The 13,542-nt window shown below is 41.9% G+C and overlaps 1 protein-coding gene across 4 annotated transcripts in view; it reads right to left on the minus strand.

Annotated features, from left to right (window-relative positions):
- Window positions 1–13,542, minus strand: part of BOD1L1 (biorientation of chromosomes in cell division 1 like 1) — a 65,650-nt gene that overhangs the window by 41,026 nt on the left and 11,082 nt on the right. For all 4 annotated transcript variants that reach the window (XM_040335437.1, XM_040335436.1, XM_040335435.1 and 1 more), the window contains 5 exons: window positions 12,686–12,876; window positions 10,351–10,971; window positions 5,659–5,811; window positions 3,099–3,256; window positions 313–427 (listed from right to left, as the gene is read on the minus strand). In XM_040335437.1, the coding sequence (XP_040191371.1) occupies window positions 313–427; window positions 3,099–3,256; window positions 5,659–5,811; window positions 10,351–10,971; window positions 12,686–12,876 (1,238 nt within the window). The remainder of the gene's footprint in view (window positions 1–312; window positions 428–3,098; window positions 3,257–5,658; window positions 5,812–10,350; window positions 10,972–12,685; window positions 12,877–13,542) is intronic.

Genomic DNA, 13,542 nt, shown 5'->3' on the forward strand with positions numbered 1-13,542 from the left:
CACTCGATGATTTCAGTTTGCTTTTCAATTGAGTTGTACAGTTTTGTTAAAAGGTGGGAAAAAGTTCTAAAATTATTTCTTTGTCTCATTTTTTTTCACATCACAGAAACCTGACATTTTAATAGGGGGTGTGTAGATTTTTTATTTTCACTACATGTTGGTCAAACCCCAGGAGAATTCAGGCCGTCTTGGATACCAAAGGGTAACCATTTTGCTTTTACCTGGCGTTTCCGTATTTTTGTCCAATCCCTGTATTTTTCTAGACAGAACAATTTATCTTGTTTATCAAACCCTTTTATCCAGATACCCTACCTTGATTCTTCATTTTCAAAGCCTTGGATTTCTCCGCTGCTTTTTGTTTGCGCTTTTCTTCCAATCGCTCTCGTTTCACTTGCCGCCTTAACAGTCTTTCCTCCTTTTCCTTGGCCTGCAAGAAGTGAATTCAAATTAAAGCCAGGCCAACCTGTCAAATATAGTATACAAGTAGCAAACAAAAATAAACTGGTAGCCTTCTGGTACTCTAGGTACGGTTGGGCTGCATGCTATAAAGATGGGATTTACATCAGCCTGAAGGTCATTGCCAAATCCTCGGGTGTTCTTATACACCACAATACTGATACCTCTGTGTGCCCACAGATGTTTCCTGAACTGTGAGATAGGTTTCCTTTTGTTCATTAAAGTGGTAGTAAATATTTTAAATGCAAAGACCCCTGGGCAGTTTAGGTCATAATGGGCTAGTATGCATGGTCATAGGACGTCCACTCAGAACAGTAAAGCCACCACCTGGCCATCATTCTGCCACAGGGCAGGCAGGAAGATGATAAACAGGCTGTCCCAGGAAAAAAAAAAAATGTCTCTAAGAATTGACCAGAACCAAGTTGAGGTAAATTACCACCATAGCATAAATGTACACCAAGTCGTGCCATCACAAGAGCAAATTTGCCCTCCCCAACTAGCTGAAGGCACATCAGCATCAAAAGCAAGTTTTGATGTCATCTGAACACTGAAATAAAAGGGATTCATACAGTATTTTAAAGCGGAGTTCCGGCCACAATTTCCCTTTTTAAATATAAATACCCCTGTAATACACAAGCTTAATGTATTCTAGTAAAGTTAGTCTGTAAACTAAGGTCCGTTTTGTTAGGTTGTTACAGCATTTAGACACTTTATAAAACAGAAATTGACTGGGGCCATCTTAAGTGTGGACATCATGAAGTCAGACTGTATGACTTCCTGGATTTCAGCCTTGCAGATCTCGCACATGCTCAGTGCTGCACAAGCAGTGTCAGATCAGGTTTCAGCACCTGTGCTGTCACATGATTCTTTGAGACTGGGGAGTGCACAGACTCCTGGAAAGTTACACCCACTACATTCCCAGGAGTCTGTGCGGTGTAGGTTAGGAAGCATTAAGCACCTAGGTGCAGGAAGTGGGAAGATGAACTATTCTGCCTAGCAACAACACTTTGAAGGCATCTGAAAAAAAAAAAAAAAAAAAAAATGTTCGTAAAGGACTAATGACTTTTTTAAAAACTACTGATGTAATGTTATATTTATGGGTGGAACTCCACTTTAAGCATTTGTTCACAGCTTTAGGGCCATTCCACACTTTTGCATTGCAGCAACACACAGTAAATAGTGTGTGTTCCAGCAACGCAACTGCGGTTCCATTAAATGGAGTGGCGCACCACTTTTTTAGCAGTGTGCACTCTACTGTACAGAGTGTACAGCAGAGTGCAAAGCACAGCAAACATGGTGCACTTCTAAAAAAGGGTCATGTGTGTTTCTGTTGTGGTGCTTTGGCAGTCCATTCATAATCAATGGGCTGCCTTATTACAATACACATTTACACTTTACAATGCCTCACTAGAGTATGAATCAGTTCTTATCGTTAACTTTCCTAAAAGATTTGCGGGCTGCCTATTCCAAGTCATTGGTAGTTACTAAATGTCTGGCTAGTACACTGGCCCACTGGGTCCAATGTGTTGAATATGTAGATCAGTAAAGCCAGTCATCTTATTTGCATATCTGTTCCAGGTAAGTGACACAAATAACGGACGCAAGAAGGTAAAACGTGACAGTAAGTAAACTAGCATTCGAGACTAAGCAGAAATGGCATTCCTCACGTTTCTCTCAGGAAAGCTTAAGCCTTTCACACGGCTGATTGATCAGGTCCACCTGTCAGTTTTTCCAGGTGGAGCTGATCAGTCCTTGCAGTCTCCTCTATGGAGCGGCAGATGGTCAGTGGACACGACTGGTGACACCCGCCTATACGCTCCTGCCTGTAAAAACCAGACAGAATCCGCTGCACGGAGGCGCCAGTGTGAAAGGTGCCATAGGCTTCATGCACACTGGAGCCTTTTCTCCTGGGAGAATAGCAGCTTCAAAAATGCACCTAAGCCACATTTTTGCAAAACATGTTTAGGCGCATAAAGCCAATATTAAAATTATACTTGCCATTGGAATTAATAAGATGCTCAATCGCTATTCGTTCTTAAACACTTGCCACCCCCCGCCAATTGCAGATTGACGTCGGCAAAGTGGTTTCAATATCCTCAGGATCGGCTACTCCTCTGACAGGGGGGGGGGGGGGGTTTGTGCTAAACGATTATTTCAAAATCTTCGGTAATTTTTCTTTGCAAAAATAAAAATCCCAGAGGTGATCAAATACCACCAAAAGAAAGCTCTATTTGTGAGTACAAAAATTATAAAAAATGTTGTTTGGGTACAGCGTAGCACGACCGCGCAATTGTCATTCAAAGTGCAACAGCACTGAAAGCTAAAAATTGGTCTGGGCGGGAAGGTGTATAAGTGCCCTGTATGGAAGTGGTTAAGCACATTTGGGCATTTTTTACAGTTTTTTTTCCGCTCTATAAACTCCCCTCCTGCTAAACTCTTGTACAGGCCTACATGTGCATGGACAAAAAAGGCTAACATGCAGGGGAGTTTAGATGCAGAAATTCACTTTTACAATCTGCAGACGCAAAACCCTTTTCATATCTTTCCATTACATTTACCAATAACTAAAACCGATGTTCCTTTACGGGTATGGGAAAAATAGATTCATGACAGCCTGTGTGTTAAAAGAAGCATAACCTTACCACAGACTGTCTGCGCTGCTCCACAGTCAACTCATCGTCAGAGTCACTGTAGTACTTAGAATACAGGTACGGTTTGTGCACATAGGACTGTCGAGTGCCCTTTGCCTTTGTTTCGCCCGCTTCACCAGCTTTATTTTGAGTAGCTGCTTTCTCTTCATCTGAAGTAAAATAAAAGGAATACAGCCATCACCAAACATGGTCACAAAATAAGGGGAAACTCTATTTATTAATTCAATAAACAATTTTTTCACAACCCAAAAAGTAAAAACAGATGAAAATAGAAGCATTATTTTTACTAGAGGTAGACCGATATATCGGTCGGCCGATATATCGGCCGATATTTGGCCGTTTTTGTGAAATCGGCATCGGCCGATTTTTGTGAAAGAATCGGCCGATTCGCGGCTTAAGTGTCCGGCCCGCATGGCCGCCTGCCCTGCAGTACTGACCCCGCTCCCATGTATCCGATTCCTCCTATCTGCACGGCCACCACAGAAGGGATATATATTTCACTGGCATCACGCCGTCCGCCGTGCCCCGCCCCCTCGGCGTGCTGTATTAGGGACAGGGAGAAACAATCATTGGCTTACAACTGCCGCCCGACTAATGTAACTCCCCCCAGCAGGAATGTCTTCCTTCCCTGCTGAGGCGGAACCTGCTGGCATTACACCAAGTTCTAAACAATGATTGGCTGATCCGCTCATCAGCATGCACCTAGCCTATTAGGTGCATGCAGATAAAATAGGATTATGATACCCAGCATGTATGGAGGGTAAGTTGCCCAAATTATGTGCTACTGTGCCCCCCTGCAGAATTTATTTAAACTCCTTTTAAAAAGGGAAACCTGGCTGAGGCTGGCATTGAGAAAATGGATGAGGATGACTCTGGGTGGATATGAGATCCTCCTCTTCACAATGTAACTCTCATCCCCACACAGAGTTATCCTCATCCATCTTCACAATGCAACACAATCATCTTCACCCCCACCCAGCACCATCCACCCCACTACAACGCATCCCCTGCACCATCCATCCCATTCCACAACGCATCCCCTGCACCATCCATCCCATTCCACAACGCATCCCCACCCATGCCCAGCACCACCCACCCCTCTCCACAACGCATCCCCACCCACACCCAGCACCATCCATCCCTCTCCACAACGCATCCCCACCCACCCCTCTCCACAATGCACCACCCACCCCTCTCTACAACGCATCCCCACCCACCCCTCTCTACAACGCATCCCCACCCACACCCAGCACCATCCATCCCTTTCCACAACACATCCCCAGCACCATCCATCCCTCTCCACAATGCATCCCCACCCACCCCTCTCCACAATGCATCCCCAACCATGCCCAGTGTATTTTTTTTCTTTTTTGATAATTGAGGTGGCACTGATGGGCTGCACTGGTGGGCACTAATGAGGTGGCACTGATGGACACTAATGGGCTGAACTGGTAGGCACTGATGAGGTTGCACTGACAGGCTGAACTGGTGGACACTAATGAGGTGGCACTGATGGACACTGATAGGCTACACTGGTGAGCTGCATTGGTGGGCACTGATGGACACTGATAGGCTGCACTCCACCTCTCCACCCTAAACAATAACCTCCTCCCCAACCTAGATTTTCTGATATAATGGGGGAAAAAAAAAAAAATTGGCCTAAAATATCGGCCGCAAAAATCGGCCTAAAATATCGGCCATCGGCCGCCCCAATTTTGGAATATCAGCATCGGTATCGGCCAGAGAAAAACCCATATCGGTCGACCTCTAATTTTTACCAAATTAAATTTGCAAAGTAAGCCACAAGGAACTAGATGTACAGTAATGCTCCAATTCCCCCCCTCCATAGTCACTCAAATAGATATAAATCACATGCTGTAGTGAAGAGAAAGCATATAAAGCAAAAAGCTCCACTTTAATTCTGTATTTTTAATTTTTAGTGTAAAGCGTTTGTTATTCGAAAAAAACTGAAAGTAGATTCTGGCCTTAAAGCAGATATCACACACACTTGTGCCGTGTGGCCTGCCTCCCTTCTGAAATGTATAAATAAAAAATAAAATTACACACCCTAAACCTACCACTTCATGTATTCCCTCTCTAAACAGACCACGATAACCACGGCAGCTCCACCCTGATCACTGTGGTCAAAGTGCCTCCCTCTAACAGGCTGCTGTCCCCTCAGCTCTCCTCTCTCCCCCTCCCTGTCAGCGCCCTCTCCGTCCGGCCCCACACCCCTGCCGCTATTATTGTAATATTAAAATACTAAATTTGTCACACCATACTCTATTAGGAGGCTGGCATAGCACAATCTGTAAATTGCATTTATAAAGAGCGCTGAAAATACTGAATATCAACTTCAGGCCGGTCACGTGACTGGTGGGTGCTTTCCAGCTCCAATGGGTGGCTTCTGTGGAGGAGACGTTTTTAAAACACAACTTACACATTTTGCTATGCCAGCCTTTAATAGAAGGCATAGCCTTATATTAATGCCTTAAACACTTTAAGCTGCTGTTCTTATTTTATCAGAAATGAGAATCAGCTGTAAACCTACCATCAGAAGTAATTTCCCCCTCTTCTGTGCTGTCTGACACAGCCTCATCTTCATCGTCACTCTCTTCTTCAAATGAGGACAAGTCACTGGTGTGGACTGAACTAACCGTCACATCTGACATAGCATCCAGGTCTGAATCAATAGATGGACATTCTACAAAAAACAAAACAAAAAAAAAACATTAAAACAGGCCTGACTGGTATTATTCTTTATACAAAATTACACACTCTATACATACTACACTTTTGAAGGCCCATTTACATAATCTGTATTGGGCTACATGGGAAGCTTTGTAGCAATACAATCCCAGTGCACAGATTAGCCAATTTGCCTTGTTTTCCATTAAGTGGGAAAATACCGCTGTGTTGCAGTGGTGTGCAGTGAAAAGTACTGCTTTTTAGTGCAGCGTGTTGAATTCAGAATAGCCAAAGTGCTGGTTTCTGACAAACACCATTAACAAGCAGACATACTCCCATCTCTGTCAATTACCATCAGTTTACACAAAATTCTTTCAGGATTTTTTTTTTTTTTTTAATTACAGATTTCATGGATTTGTAAATCAACCTTGATACTTTAGTTTGTTATTTTTTTTAAAAATGCATTTGTTTAGTCTTTTATTATTCAGCATTGCTGCTGCCCTTTGGTCGGTTTCTTATACTATTCTGTGTCTGATTCCAGAACAGAGCCCTAACCTTACCCACACAATAGGAGAAGATTTACAATTACTCTGTCATTTTAAAAGCATTCAAACTGCACCAGGCTGGGCTTGTCCTCGTTTTGAGTTTAAAACATCCCCTAAACTCAATTTTTTGTGACAAATCGTGACCGAGAAACACTCCTGTCCCTAAAGGCTTACGATTGTCAGCTTTTATTTATGCAATATCTTTTCCCCCCAAAACACAAACATTGCTGTAACTGTTTAAAAAGAGTTAGCTGGAGTTTGGCTTTTAGTGTCTCTCCCCACCCCCCAGATTGACAATGCTACTGTCTGCTGTGCCTCTTGACAGACCACCTGGTGAAAACCAGAAGAGGGAGGGGGGGTTAGAAAACAAATGTAGCCACCACAACTAACGGTTGGTAAGCTGCAATATATTACATTATTGGTTTTGGGTTTATTAGCGCTTTGAGTGAATTTTCTGACTTCCTGATGAACAAAAATAAAAACAAATCAATGGAATCATACAAGGAGAAGTATAGCCAAAGCTTGGTTGGCTTTACATCTTTGTGGATCACATGAGTGCAGTTAGTTTCGCACTCCTGTGACCCGTTTTTAGCAGAGAGCGGGCTGAAGTCTGATCTCTGCTGACGTCACAGAGGTCAATCCAGGGACCGCATAATCCCGACCACGGAGTCGGGATCCACCAGATCCCTCTCTGCTCATGGAGCTGTGAGAACTGAGCGATCGGCAGTGTTTGAGCGCTCAATTCTCAGTGTTAGAGGCACCAGGGGACAGATACAGCATCGGAGCGATGCTGCATCCATCTGGGCAAGTATGATTCTTAAAAAATAAAAAATGCCCACACACACCACCACCTCTTTTAAAGGATAAGTTGACCTTTTGTAACATGTTACCCCCATAGTCAGGGTATAACATGCAATAGATCCACCAGCCTCTGCACCTCTCCGATGTCACAGGTGGTGGGGGGGGGGTGGAATCTTCTCCCCCTGCTCTGTGAGCATCTGCAAAGAACGTGGCCATGCATTCATTCAGAGTTTTGTGAATTGAAAAAAACAAAAAGGTTCAGAAGCATTTGCCGATGTTGGCTTGTAGTGCTCAACAAATTACCACAGCGCTGTTGAGTGCTGTGGTAGTTAATCAATGCTTCCTGTTAATGTGCAACTGTTTGGCTGTATGATGTACAGCCAAACAGCTTACACCCCAAGCCTGCAAGGGCCCTGCTGATCAAGGGCGCAATGCCTTCCAGGCTCCCAATAATAATAATAAAAAATTACATGCAAAAAAATATGCGCATTTATTTTTTAAAGGTGAGCTTATCCTTTAACCACTTTAATACTGGGCATTTTCACCCCCTTCCTGCCAAGGCAAAGTTTACATTTTTCTTGTACAAAGGGTTTTATTGAAAAGTCACATCCAACATTGTGATACAAAACAATTATAGACATAGCCCAGCAGGAAACATAGGTGTAAACTAAAAAAAAAAATATATATATATATATAAAGAAAAAAGGGCAAAATATGTATAAGGATAAAATAAATAAACTAGTAGAAGTAGAACGGCCATTACAATGCTCAATTAAAAAAAAAAAAAAAAAAAAAACCCTTGGAAATCCAAGGGTAGTCAGGTGAGGTCAGCAGGATATTGACATCAGATTACAAGACAGGTAAGTAAAAATCCTGAGAGGTTAGATTAGCATGCCAATGATCTCGCAGGACCATGAGTGAAAAAAATGAGTATCAGACAGTGAAAGTAAAATAAAAATAAAATTATATATATATATATATATATATATATATATATATATATATATATATATATATATATATATATATATATATATATATATATATATACACACATACATATATACACACATACATATATACACACACACACACACACACATACATACATATACATATATACATACACACATACATATATGTGTGCATACAAAATTAAATATCAACTGATAATAGCTGAAGAAAAATAAAGAAAAATGTTTCCCTAGAGAGCAGCAGAACAATTTTCCATTCCCAACAGGACTAAGCCTGTGGGGCAGAGAAAAAAAAATGTAAAGGTATAGAAGATAGACCAAAGAAGAAAGAAGTAAGAGAAACTAGGATGAGAAATAGAAAGGAAGGAAGAAAAAGGGGGGAGAAAGGAAAAAAAAAAAAAGAAAAGAGAACAAAAACAAAAAAGGGGGAGGGAAAAAGAGTCCATGGGGTGGGGGGAGCCGAGACGTACTAAAGGGAAAGAAGTGATGGGTCAAATCGCGAAGAGCGGTCATGATCCACCCAAGGTTGCCAGATTCTGAGAAATTTATCATGAGTATCTGATAAGCTTCTCATTTATCATGATGTCGTTCACACAGTTTTTAACAGCATCGAAACTAAGGGCTGGGGATTTCCAAGCCCTAGCTATGGTCAATTTAGTTGCAGTAAAAATATGCAATGCCAACTGGCGTTCCGGGCGCAGGAGTTCCGTAATTGGTTTCCAAAGAAGTGCCTCAAATGGATCCCTCTTGAGAGTGGTGTTAAAAAGATTGCGAAGGAGCGTATATACTCTGACCCACAGTCTGCACACCCTGGGACAGCAAAGTTTACATTTTTAACGCTGTCACACTTTGAATGATAATTGCGCAGACATGCAACACTGTACCCAAACCTTTTTATAATTTGAGACAGATAGAGCATTCTTTTGGTGGTATTTAATCACCACTGGCTTTTACATTTTTTGCTAAATAAATAAAAAAAAAAAAAAAAAAGGCAAAAACACAAGTTTCTTAGCGTCTGTCATAAAATGTTGTACATAAGTAATTGTTCTCCTTTACCGATGTGCGTGGATGGGCTGCAATGAGGCGGCAGCAGTAATTGGCACATCACCCCTGTGAGGAAAGCCACTTATTGGCTCCCCTCACACATGGTCCATGTGAGGAGGGGAGAGCAGATAACCGGTATTGTCCATTTACACGGATCAGCTGTGAATGAACACAGCTGATCACATGGTAAAGAGCCTACATCATAGGCTTCTTACCAAGATCGATGTGGCGTGTCCGAGGGACCGCCAGGGGCACACAGGAGCGGCCCTTTGAGGATGTCATTCTGCTATAGACCGGGCGGGAAGCTGTTAAAGAGGATGGCCTATAAAGCCAAGGAATTTTCCTTTTTCTTTTTTTAAACATACCAACATCTGCACAAACAGTTTAGTGGAATTAATGTGCATCTATAGTCAGAATATAAAATTGAAATATTCACTGCTCATTGAATTTTATTTGTAGACTACTCATATTTTTCTGAATGTCATGAAGTTTGTAAACTTAGTTTGTGAAGATCCCCCCACATTTACTTTGACATTAATATTGTGACACATATTCACTATTCCCTGTGAATAGGCACTGCTGTGTCACAATTCACAGAGCCTGCCTTCTGTACTACAGGAGGTACTGAGAGGAGTCTCAGGAGAAGCATTCAGTACAGGAATCACCAAAAGTTCATTCACGCCAGATGCGTTGAGGTATGTTTGCGAGTGCATTCCTAATGCATGGCAACTAAAATAAGGACTCATAATGAATGCAGTTCAAACTAGTGCATTGCTTTTGCCCAGTGTTTAAAAAACCCCAAAACACGCACTTTTTTAGCATAGTGCAATGCAACGCGTTCAAATTCACGCGCGGCAAACAATTAAATGCAATTCATGCAAAATGTACACCAATGCTTAAAAACCAAAATGCGCCACAACGTGCAAGCGGTAATGCATGCATTGGGGTGTGAATGAACCCCGGCTGCAGGCACCAAGGTACCTTAATACCTGTAGTAAAAAATTGAAAGTTAACCACAGAGGAGATACTCCAAAGCTTGCAGAGAATCCAGGACATTGTGGAAAGATACCCAGCATTCACTTTTTTACAAGTAAGCTTATATTGGATGGTTTTTTTAACACGCTTTTCTTTTCTTAGCTGAGCCATCTTCACAATAAACTCCTGAAAGGAGTGTGAACTACAGACACATACCTTCTTTCACAGGCTCAATAGGCTTCTGCTTACTGATGCTCTTTTCAATGATGTATTTTACAGATTCTGCATCACCCTCTTTTTCCTTCACAGGTTTTTCCTCCTTCTGCCTTGTGGCCTCATCAGTCTTTCTTACATGTTCATTCTTCTTCTCTGTCTTGGTTTCTTTTTTCTCTTCCTTCTTTTCAACTTTTTCAATGACCTCATTTTTTTTCTCTGCCTTCTCAGCTGCTTTAGGTCGTTGCTCATCAATATCATTAACAATGTCTTTGCTTTGAGAAGAGCCAATGATTTCACCGACTACATTTTTATTTTCTTCCACTGGTGGTAACATGTCAGTTGTATCTTCCGGCTTAACAACCTGCTCAACACTGTCACTGGGAACTTCAGGGACAGGTTTTTCGTTGTCCTGAGTCTCTTCTGGAGGGCGGTCTTTCTCCAGCGACGCATCTACATTCTGCAGTGTAAGTCTTCTGGAGACCTTTTCTGTGTTTTTATGATTTGCATTTTCTGTTAGGGCCCGGGCCGCTGTAGCCTCTTGATTTAGGGAACTTATGGCTTCCAAAATAGACATGGCATCATTTGCTACACTCGTGCTAGGCCCAACTGCAGAGATGGAACCTTTTGGGAAAAAAACAAAGAATCAGATTTGTCACAATACTTCCATGCATATAACAACTGAAACTCAAAACTGGATATGCATTTAAAACTATTCTTATAGCCTTTGGACCTTCCAAGTTGGCAACACTTTTACAAACAATGACCTCCGGTCATGAAAGGGTTAAATAAGCACCCCCCTTTCAAAGAGGTAAAACCCCTTAAACTTGCAGCCTATTACAGATGGGCCATGGTGTCCTACTCAAGCCTAAAAGAGGATACATGAGACAAGAGATCTTTCATTATATTAATCTACCCGACACAAATTTATGGCTGTGACAATATGCCATTACTCCAGGTCATGTGCCCAGTGTGCATCACTCCTAATTTGCACTCTTATGAAATTAAAGTGTTACCAAACCCACAACTGTAAAATCAGTCTGTATATGCAGTAAAGCATGCTGGTTATACTCACTGAGGAACCTAAGGGGTTAATCCTCTGCATTGTGTAAAGAGGCAGTTTGATCCTTTCTTCCACTGTCCCCAAAAAGACAAAGGATTTAGAGTAACTCTGCACATGCTCAGTTTGGCGTGTACTGCTAGAGTTTTTTTTCCCCTTGGAAGGGTGATGCGATTAGCACAGGGCCAGTCAACACTGTCCAGAGGGTTAGGGGTCCTACAGCCCCATAGGACAGTCAGGGGAGAATGAAAACTCCTACAAGCTTTAACCAGACCACTGATAGAGGTCACAAGACTGCTATATACTGCTGATGAGAAAAGGTATTTAGCAGTTCAGATTTACATTTCTTTGTCCTGTGTAAACTAGGTTTAGTAACACTATAAAATCGATCATTAAATTTATAATGGAACGCGACACCGATTGTATACCTTTTCTCTTTCTGTACTATGTTTATAAATCTTGAAAATGAAAAAACAAAGATTATACATAAAATACCTCATGTAAGTCTAGGCCACCCAGATTACCATTATAATTGCTAGGGTTGTACCGATACTAGTACCGGTGCTGCAAATGCTCTGATGCTTAATCCGATAAGCTGGACAGTCAGGAACAATTGGCGCTGGGGGTGGGGGAAGAGAGAGATGCAATCACCGATCTCCCTGTAAACATTTCAATAAAGTAGCCGACAGCTGCATCTCCTCTCCCCCGCAGAGGTCAGCTGCTTTATTGAAACGTATACAGGGTGATCGCTGATTCTATATACAGGATCGCTGATTCTAACTCCCCCCAGTGCCAACTGTCCCCCATATTTTTCCTCGGTCCCACTATGTGCTCGATCTGTCAGGATGGACGAAGTACGAGTCTGAAAATCTGGCATTTACCAGCTTCTTCGGCTGACTGTTCATTCATAACTGTCACTGAGCATCGTAAACTGTATTTACGATGCTTCGGTTTATGAATGGAGAGCAGCCGCTATCTCTCCATACATCTTCAGTGCAGCTGAAGTTGCAGAGAAAGGGACTGGGGAATCTGTCCTCAGTCCCTTTCCCTGTCACAAAAGGGAGGAGATATCAGGGGTCTGTTGAGACCCCTGATATCTCACCAAAGCCAGCCTCCAACAGGGCAAAACAAATAAAGGAATTGTAACAAACATTGAAAAGTTTAAATTGTAAAAAACGATAAAATGTAAAAAATAAAAACTTGCATTAAAAAGGTAAAAACCTTCTGTGTTTATGTAAAGGTGAACTTTGCCTGTAAAAAAATGAAAGATAAAAGTACCAGTGTTGGAAACCGATGATTCAAACTTCTCTTCGGTCTGCTCATGATTTGCACTGGCATCCTCCTTGTTATGTAGTGTAGCCAGAAAATCTTGTACAACTTTTTCCACTTGAGGTCTAAATGTGTGGTTTATCTTTGGATCCACCACTTGGGATATAATGCGGTCAATACCGGCTTCAAGCATTCCAGACCTGGAGAAGAAAAATGATGGTAAAAATCTTGCAAAAGTTTTAAGATTATGACCAACATAACAATGGATGGAGCGCTGAGACCCGTCAGTTGCACACATTTTATCACATTACAAGGTCCATCTTGGAAGGTGCGCATGTACCGGCTAAAGTGGGGGTGGGGATGACTACATTTTAGGGTGGCGCACCTAAAGGATTGGGACATTTGTTAAAGTGCTTATTTGGATTAAAGGACACTTTAGCACTGGTTCCTGTGTAGCACAAGCTTTCATATTTTTCAGGTTTATCCATTACAGTGCAGTGCGTTTGTATATGCACATTGGCCAGAATTTTTACTAACACTGCTTTCATATTGCTATTCACTGGGGTGAAGGCAAGATTTGTTTTTCACCGACAATAAAAAGGAGTAAATATTTAAACTGACTTACGCCAACATTTGTCAGTAGGAATGTCATTACATTTACTGCCCCTACGCGCATGTTCAAAAAATGGCGGCAGGTGGCTACAAAATCTACATCCCCATGGTAAAAACAGGTTGAAGACGTCATGGTCACAACAGATTATAATTTTTCCATACACTGTTCGTAATTTGTCTACTTGAGCAAGGACCAGCCATATTTCAGTCAGTGATGGCCATCCCTGCTTTTGACAAAAGCCGATTGCTTTAAA

This window comes from Rana temporaria, chromosome 1 (genome assembly GCF_905171775.1).
Source record: "Rana temporaria chromosome 1, aRanTem1.1, whole genome shotgun sequence".
In the NCBI taxonomy this organism is placed as follows: Eukaryota; Metazoa; Chordata; class Amphibia; order Anura; family Ranidae; genus Rana; species Rana temporaria.